Genomic DNA, 8,675 nt, shown 5'->3' with positions numbered 1-8,675 from the left:
TATACCTTAGGTCACCGCCCCTGTCTGTTTCTTTACTTAAATTCGGGGATATATCCCTTATCTTTTAGAATAGTTTCTAAAAAGATGGAGATCACAATCAATCAGAGCAACTTTCTTATTTAAATTTCATATTTTTGGATTACAAATTGTGAATCACGGAGAGACTCCTTCAGATTTTTATCTTTCATAGCTTCGACTCTTTAGACACTTCCTTTAACCTCTTTGTTATCACCTGTGAGTGAGACCGACTTCATGTCCCCTTCTCACAACGGTGACCTTTTATCCATATCAGACGCTTCCTTTTCACATTCGACCCTCAAGAAGGATATATGCTGACGTGGCTCTTAGAGTTGAGTTGTTCTTGTTCATTTAATGCTTTTTTTTATGGTCTGCGGCCCCAGTCAGGGTCTAATTTAGAGTTAATTATTTTACCCTGCAATAATATATATTGCGTCTATAGGGATACTATTTATTGCGATGTTCTATTTTCTTATCTTCATTTATATTAATTATTTATCATGTCATTTAAATTTTAAAATCTCACTCCATAAATAAAAATAAAATATTATAAATACTTAAACAAGACTACCATCGAAACACAACAGATCTTGATTCCTATTTATATCATTCCTAGTCAACAACCTAAAGAATTCCACAAATAAATAATCCAAATATTTGGGCACCTAATTTATTTATTTCTACAAATAAATTATAGGAAGAAGGTGGAACCAACACGTAATTCAAATATTTTATTCTTTCGTAGTCAACAACTTGACTTTGACTACCGAAAGGGAAGCAAGTTGTTGGCTGTGGAAATGAATAAAAACACAGAGATTTTCTTTCGGTACTCTATCCAAATGCGGGTTTCCATCTAATAGTTTCAGAAAAGACAAAAAGTGAAACTTCCTCTCACTTACAATTAACATATTTAGTACACGTGATCGACTAATATTTATTAAAAACCATTTTAATTGGATTAATTATTACATCATTTCAGAACTATAGCAAGGATTATAACAGTACCCTTACGTCTATAAAAAGCCAAGAGAAACAAGTGCAAATCCTTCATATCCGACATCTATTCCTTCTCTTATCAACCTTTTAATAACTCAGCGTTCCCTTTAAGCAGCGAACTATGGCGCCTAATAACGTGTCCGAGGAGGGAAGCCAGCCAGTGATCCGACGAGGTGGACCTGGTGTAGCCTCAATTTTAGCAATCGGCACAGCTAATCCCGATAACTTCTTCAATCAAGTTGACTATCCTGATTACTACTTCAGAGTTACAAATTCAGAGGACAAGACAGAATTAAAAGAGAAGTTCAAGCGCATTTGTAAGCAAATCAATGAGAAACCAATCTTTTATCATAATATATTTCAAGCTATCATTCTTTTTTATTCTTGAAATTTGTGAGATAATCTATAAGTAGTTTGATCTTACAATATGGTTCGTAAGCACTATTTTGTTGAAATCATATAGTTGCAGCAGATAATGTTGGGTGGTTAAATTTCCTTCTAGTGTGAGTTTTTTTATTATTTTTTCCTGTCACCATCTGGCATCAGGAGATAGAATTAAAACACTTACAGGAGATAAATGTTATAATTCTATCTCCTTACGCACTCTCTTTAACTAAATAATTTCTTACAGTTCATTTTTCATAGAAAATTTTAGATTTAGTGACACACATATCGTTGCATGCAGGTGAGAAATCATTGATAAAGAAGAGGCACATGAGGTTGACAGAAGATATCCTCAAAGAAAACCCGAGTATGTGTAGCTATGATGCTCCATCACTTAACGCACGTATGGATCTGAAACTTGTCGAGATGCCAAAGCTTGGTGAAAGCGCAGCAATAGCAGCCATCAAAGAGTGGGGCCAACCGAAATCCAAAATTACTCACCTCATTGTCAATTCCACTTCAGGAGTAGACATGCCCGGCGCTGATTATCAGCTGATCAAGTCTCTTGGCCTCGAAAGATCCGTCAAGAGAGTCATGCTCTACCACCAAGGTTGTTTCGCCGGCGGCACTGTCCTTCGTATTGCGAAGGACTTGGCCGAAAACAATCCCGGCTCACGAGGTGAGAAATCATTGATAAAGAAGAGGCACATGAGGTTGACAGAAGATATCCTCAAAGAAAACCCGAGTATGTGTAGCTATGATGCTCCATCACTTAACGCACGTATGGATCTGAAACTTGTCGAGATGCCAAAGCTTGGTGAAAGCGCAGCAATAGCAGCCATCAAAGAGTGGGGCCAACCGAAATCCAAAATTACTCACCTCATTGTCAATTCCACTTCAGGAGTAGACATGCCCGGCGCTGATTATCAGCTGATCAAGTCTCTTGGCCTCGAAAGATCCGTCAAGAGAGTCATGCTCTACCACCAAGGTTGTTTCGCCGGCGGCACTGTCCTTCGTATTGCGAAGGACTTAGCCGAAAACAATCCCGGATCACGTGTTCTCGTTGTTTGCTCCGAACTCACCATTCCAACTTTCCGCGGTCCCTCGGAGGATGATAGTGCTTCTTTAGTGGGCCAAGCAATCTTCGCTGATGGTGCGTCGGCTGTGATCGTTGGTGCCAATGTGCCGGATGAAGGGTCGGTCGAAAGACCATTATTTCGGCTTGTTTCTACGTCCGAAGTTATTCTTCCTAACTCAGAAAACACAGTAGGGGGACATTTACGTGATTGCGGACTCACAATTGTCTTATCTCCGCAAGTGCCAAAGATAATTGGCAAAAACATTCAAACATGTTTGGAAGAAGCATTGGGCCCATTTGGAATTAGTGATTGGAACTCAGTGTTTTGGGCGCCACATCCCGGCGGTGCTGCCATTATAAAAGAGATAGAAGACAAAGCTGGGCTAGAGAAGGAGAAGCTTAAAGACACTTGGAATGTGTGGAGCGAGTATGGAAATATGTCAAGTGCAACTGTGTTTTTTATCCTGAATCAGATGAGGAAGAGGTCGTTGGAGGAGAAAAAGAGCACCACTGGTGACGGATTGGAGTGGGGAGTTCTGCTTGGGTTCGGGCCAGGACTAACAGTGGAGACAGTGGTGTTGCAGAGTGTCCCTATTGTTGCTTAGATTGTGGAAAAATGCTTAGTGGTATCAACTATACTCAGCATCATAACTAATAAAATGCGGATTGTACTTGTGTGTTCCATGTTGCGGGACCCCACACTTTAATTAATGTGTGACACTTATATGTCATAACATTTTTCTAGATTGTGTCGCACAAACTATTTGTTTTTTAAGCATAGAATAAGTGATCAAGATAAAAAGAAACAGTTTTGCAATTTGTTATTTTTTTTAGTATAATGTATTCATCTTATGTTTCTTAATATTTCAGTTTTATGATTATAAAAGAGAGAGAATGAAAAATGTTGGTTATTAATTTCTGTTTCAGTCATCAATTTATAAAGTTGGTTATTATTTGATGAGAAGTTGTGTATATTCTACTCTTTTTTGTTGGAATAATGTAGAGTAGGAATAATGAAGAGTTGAAGGTATGAAAAATGTGAATGATGAAGAAAGTGGTAACAATACTTTATGTTGTTTTTGTTAAGCGGAAGGGGGAGAGAGTTGAAAAAATTAATGATATTTATTTGTTTAGTTACCAAATAATTAATTTTACTAAAAGATTTTTTCGTGGGTAGAATAATATTTAATAAATTTGATGAATTTGTAGAAAGATTAGTTCATATCAGGGTCCATCCATCGTCACTCTTCCGCCGCTCTTTCCTAAACCAGACAGGAAATTGGGCATCTCTCTCCCCTCCTCCGCCTCTCCCTCTAATAACTGTTGCATTAAATCAGTTAAATACTTAAGCACAATATTAAACAACGTTGTAATCTTCCTATTAAATTTTATTCTTGCAATATTACTATTTTACTACACAAAAGTTAGTAAAAGAGAGCTCCGATATCTTTGCCACTCTATTTGTTGCATCTTTGCAATAAGATAGGACATGGTCCATAATCGTAGTGCTTTCAGGACTTGAGATTGTTTGTTGCTTCAGGCAAAATAATTGCTGTTAGAGGAGAAGAAATTAATTTTCATGTGTTGCAATATTAACACTCGTACAAAATTAGTTCTGTAAGGTCGTAATCTACATTCACAAATTAGCAAAAACTAATAACAAGAAGGCCTTTTTATAGGTTATATAAAACATATCGAGTTTTCCTACAGTAAGAAAGTAAGAATCTCTATGAAACAGTCATATTTAACTTTTTTGCTATAGTAAAAAGCTCTCACATAAAGTTACATCTTAACTCGAATCAGCGAATTAAACGGGCCCTAATCTGTGCCGCTTTCTCTTTTGCTTATTTGAAACAAGCCGGAACAAGCAATGATATCAATATAACAAGCTGAGAATACTGCATGTTGCTTCAGGCAATGATGTTACACTAGAAAATTACCATATTTCTAGCATTTTGAGTGATATGAGGTTGCAATACACTCGGGAATGTTATATACTTTTATTAGTTGGCAATTTATCGTCAATCTTGTCAAAATTCAAAAAACGGGTTCAAGAAGATATCGGATTGCAGAAGATGATTAAAAATCAGATTTGAAGTTGAAGTCGCAAATTTTGTTAAGTTCTGATCTGTGGAGATAAGGATTAAAAATGGTTATTTGAATTTGAACGGAAGATGGCTTATATGCAGATTAAGTGATATGGATTTAGTTTCAAATTCAAAATGAGATATAGCTTGAAAGTGTGAAGATTAATTTGGATTTGATTGTTTTTGTGAAGTAATCCGAATACGATGTGGAGAAAATTTAAAGTCAAGTTCAAGAGTTACAGATTTGAATTTATAGGAGATGATTTGGCTGCACGTGGTTAGTGATTTACGTGAGATAAGCTTTGAGATTTGAACGTTAAAATACTACAAACGTGGAGCTGTGGTGTAGGTAGACTAAAGCATTAGTTTAACTTAAAAGTTCTAATGGGATTTGGTGTTTTGGCTTATAAGGAGGCTTATATGATCCGTGTGTTTGGAGGAAGTCTAAGTGAGATAATGAAATAGATAAAATTGTGGAGATTTTATTTTGAGAAAAAAATCATGAAAGATTTTTTGGAGATATTTTCTTGTGGAGTTACTTTGAAAGGAGATTATGTGTGATATTCTTTTGAGAGAATCGCAGATATTTTATTGGTGAGATTTTGAGGAGAAAATTTTGTGGAAATAATCTAAGAGAGAATCATGGAGAAAACAAAAGATCTTTGGGGGAGAGATTCTCGATTAGCTTTAGACGCCTTATTTTAAAGGCATGCATTTAGCTCACATTTTTTGAGAAAAAGTTGGTGAGTTTGAGAGTTTTTACAAAGAAATATTTAGAGAGACGTCCGTGCTTTTGAGAGACTTTGAATGTTAACCATTACGCGTTTTGGGAGAGTGCCTTGTTGCATTCAGAAAGAAGCTTTGCCGGTGGAAGGGAGTTGGCCGAGTGAATAGAAGACGTATGGTGCATGTTAAACAACATCACTATGGAGATTCGTCGTACAGTGTCACTGTCTCGAAGGGAGTCCTGTGTGAATAGTCAGTCAGTGTCTGTAAAAACTAGAACATAGTAACTTATTGATTGTCTAGGCGTGGCCCCGCAGATAGGGGTGTAAGTCGGCTGGCTAGGCTCGGGTTGGGCCTGAAATTTGAGCTGAGCCGCACAGGCCGAATAGGCTCAATTTTTTGGGTTAGCCGGTTTGGGCCTGTGTCCTCTGTGTGATGGAGCAAATTTTAGTAGGTCTATAAGATTTCAGTTGTAAGCTAAAATAATCCTACAATCAGAATCATAAATTTTTGCTAAACAACATGGCGCAGATCTGGAAGCTTCGTTGGGCTTTATGGGTTTTCCTCGCCAAAAGACACCGTCGTAGCACCCCACCACCCCATGACCAAAGAGCCTGGGATTGAAGTAGTCCGCGACCAAAATCTATCAACCAAACGCGTTTGCTTCACAATGTTTAGAAGAAGAAGAAACGGTGAGTGACAGGCAGCAAACAGTGATTGTGAGAAGAGGAAGAGCAACAGAGAGTAGGAGACTAAGAGAGACTGAGGGAAACTGAGAAGTGAGAACTGAAGAGGCGGCGAGGGGAGACGAGGGAGCTAGGAGGCGAGACTGAACTGCGAAGTGAGAGAGAGGTGAAAGTGATTACCGAGTAGGTTTTTTTTTAACTGTGTATCTTCACACGGCCAGGTCGGGGAATGAGGGCTCACAGGATGCCCGCCCGGTACACCAACCCGCACAATGCGGGTTGGGCAGGTTTGAATTTGAAAAAAAAAAACCTATGTTTTTTGGTAGCATAGGGTCGGGTTGGGTCGGTTAGTCGAGTTTCGGGCCGAAATCTTATAGCCCTACCCATAGATGTATGTGTGCACACCAAAGTGTGATATCACATTGCGTGCTCTTTTTATTTTGGTACTTTATCCTGCTTCAGAAATTGAAAACAATTTCTGGATCTTAATTAATTAAGTCGTGTCCCAAACTGTGTTAAAATACCATCTTGAATACCAAAGGTACAATCAGTCTAGAACATGGTATCAGTGCGGTTCACTGATCGTTCGCTCGGTGCGATCATGTTACATTTGAAATGCATTTTTTGAAGGAAGGAGGTTCAGTTGTACATCCCCCTCTGCTGGATGGTTCAAACAATTCATATTGGAAGGCCCGAATGAAGGCTTTCATCAAGGTCTTAGATGAGAAGGCTTGGCGTGCTGTTCTAAATGGCTCGACTCATCCTGCAACTAAGGATGCTTAAAGGAAAGAGTCTCTAAAGCCAGAAACCTCGTGTTCAACTGATGAAGACAAGTTGGCTAACTACAACTCTTGTGCTCTCAAAGATATATTCAATGGAATCGACGCCAACAAGTTCAAGTTAATATCTATAAATAACTCAGTGAAGCATGCGTGAGAGATTTTGGAGACCGCTCAGGAGATAAATGTTATAATTCTATCTCCTTACGCACTCTCTTTAACTAAATAATTTCTTACAGTTCATTTTTCATAGAAAATTTTAGATTTAGTGACACACATATCGTTGCATGCAGGTGAGAAATCATTGATAAAGAAGAGGCACATGAGGTTGACAGAAGATATCCTCAAAGAAAACCCGAGTATGTGTAGCTATGATGCTCCATCACTTAACGCACGTATGGATCTGAAACTTGTCGAGATGCCAAAGCTTGGTGAAAGCGCAGCAATAGCAGCCATCAAAGAGTGGGGCCAACCGAAATCCAAAATTACTCACCTCATTGTCAATTCCACTTCAGGAGTAGACATGCCCGGCGCTGATTATCAGCTGATCAAGTCTCTTGGCCTCGAAAGATCCGTCAAGAGAGTCATGCTCTACCACCAAGGTTGTTTCGCCGGCGGCACTGTCCTTCGTATTGCGAAGGACTTGGCCGAAAACAATCCCGGCTCACGTGTTCTCGTTGTTTGCTCCGAACTCACCATTCCAACTTTCCGCGGTCCCTCGGAGGATGATAGTGCTTCTTTAGTGGGCCAAGCAATCTTCGCTGATGGTGCGTCGGCTGTGATCGTTGGTGCCAATGTGCCGGATGAAGGGTCGGTCGAAAGACCATTATTTCGGCTTGTTTCTACGTCGGAAGTTATTCTTCCTAACTCAGAAAACACAGTAGGGGGACATTTACGTGATTGCGGACTCACAATTGTCTTATCTCCGCAAGTGCCAAAGATAATTGGCAAAAACATTTAAACATGTTTGGAAGAAGCATTGGGCCCATTTGGAATTAGTGATTGGAACTCAGTGTTTTGGGCGCCACATCCCGGCGGTGCTGCCATTATAAAAGAGATAGAAGACAAAGCTGGGCTAGAGAAGGAGAAGCTTAAAGACACTTGGAATGTGTGGAGCGAGTATGGAAATATGTCAAGTGCAACTGTGTTTTTTATCCTGAATCAGATGAGGAAGAGGTCGTTGGAGGAGAAAAAGAGCACCACTGGTGACGGATTGGAGTGGGGAGTTCTGCTTGGGTTCGGGCCAGGACTAACAGTGGAGACAGTGGTGTTGCAGAGTGTCCCTATTGTTGCCTAGATTGTGGAATAATGCTTAGTGGTATCAACAATACCCAGCAACATAATTAATAAAATGTGGATTCTACTTGTGTGTTCCATGTTGCGGGACCCTAATCTTTAATTAATGTGTGACACTAATATGTCATTACATTGTTATAGATTGTGTCCTACAAACTATTATTTTTTTAATCATAGAATAAGTGATCAAGATAAAAAGAACAGTTTTGTAATTTGTTATTTTTTTTAGTATAATGTATTCATCTTGTGTTTCTTAATATTTCAGTTTTATAATTGTAAAAGAGAGAATGAAAATTTCACCACTCTCTAAGTTTCAGTCATCAATTTATAAAGTTGGATAATTATTTGATGAGAAGTTGCGTATATTCTGCTCTTTTTAATTTGAATAATGAAGAGTAGGAATGACGGAGAGTTGTAGGGATGAAGAATGTGAATGATAAAGAAAGTCGTAACAATACTTTAAGTTATTTTAGTTAAGCGGAAGGGGGAGAGAGTCGAAAGAATTAATGATATTTATTTGTTTTGTTACCAAATTATTAAGTTTAGCTAAAAGATTTTTTGGTGGGTAGAATAATATTTAACAAATTTGATGAATTTGTAGAAAGATTAGTTGATATTGACGGGT

The 8,675-nt window shown here is 38.5% G+C and overlaps 1 protein-coding gene and 1 pseudogene across 4 annotated transcripts; both read left to right on the top strand.

Moving 5' to 3' along the window:
* Positions 1-1,077: 1,077 nt before the first annotated feature.
* LOC21412872 (chalcone synthase 2) lies at positions 1,078-3,277 on the top strand. 4 transcript variants are annotated; one of them, XM_024164535.1, is made up of 3 exons: positions 1,078-1,331; positions 1,700-2,031; positions 2,410-3,277. In XM_024164535.1, the coding sequence occupies exons 1-3, from the start codon at positions 1,136-1,138 to the stop codon at positions 3,079-3,081; spliced, it is 1,200 nt and encodes a 399-aa protein (XP_024020303.1). In that variant the 5' UTR covers positions 1,078-1,135; the 3' UTR covers positions 3,082-3,277. The 4 variants fall into 4 exon arrangements, with proteins under 4 accessions (XP_024020303.1, XP_024020304.1, XP_024020306.1 ...); XM_024164536.1 differs by having other exon boundaries at positions 1,700-2,046; positions 2,425-3,277; XM_024164538.1 differs by lacking the exon at positions 1,700-2,031 and having other exon boundaries at positions 2,078-3,276.
* A 3,737-nt stretch (positions 3,278-7,014) lies between these two features.
* Positions 7,015-8,084, top strand: LOC112091301 (annotated as a pseudogene).
* The last annotated feature ends 591 nt before the right edge of the window (positions 8,085-8,675 follow it).

This window comes from Morus notabilis, unplaced genomic scaffold (genome assembly GCF_000414095.1).
Source record: "Morus notabilis unplaced genomic scaffold, ASM41409v2 Scaffold643, whole genome shotgun sequence".
NCBI lineage: Eukaryota > Viridiplantae > Streptophyta > Magnoliopsida > Rosales > Moraceae > Morus > Morus notabilis.
This window is presented reverse-complemented; position numbering and strand designations above follow the sequence as displayed.

What these genes read in the sequence shown, in the direction of transcription:
- LOC21412872 (XM_024164535.1), top strand. Translation starts at nt 1,136, where the DNA reads ATGGCGCCTAATAACGTGTCCGAGGAGGGAAGCCAGCCAGTGATCCGA. An exon ending in AGAGAAGTTCAAGCGCATTT is followed by an intron (nt 1,332 to 1,699) that starts GTAAGCAAATCA and finishes CGTTGCATGCAG; the next exon opens with GTGAGAAATCATTGATAAAG. An exon ending in GTTTCGCCGGCGGCACTGTC is followed by an intron (nt 2,032 to 2,409) that starts CTTCGTATTGCG and finishes GGCGGCACTGTC; the next exon opens with CTTCGTATTGCGAAGGACTT.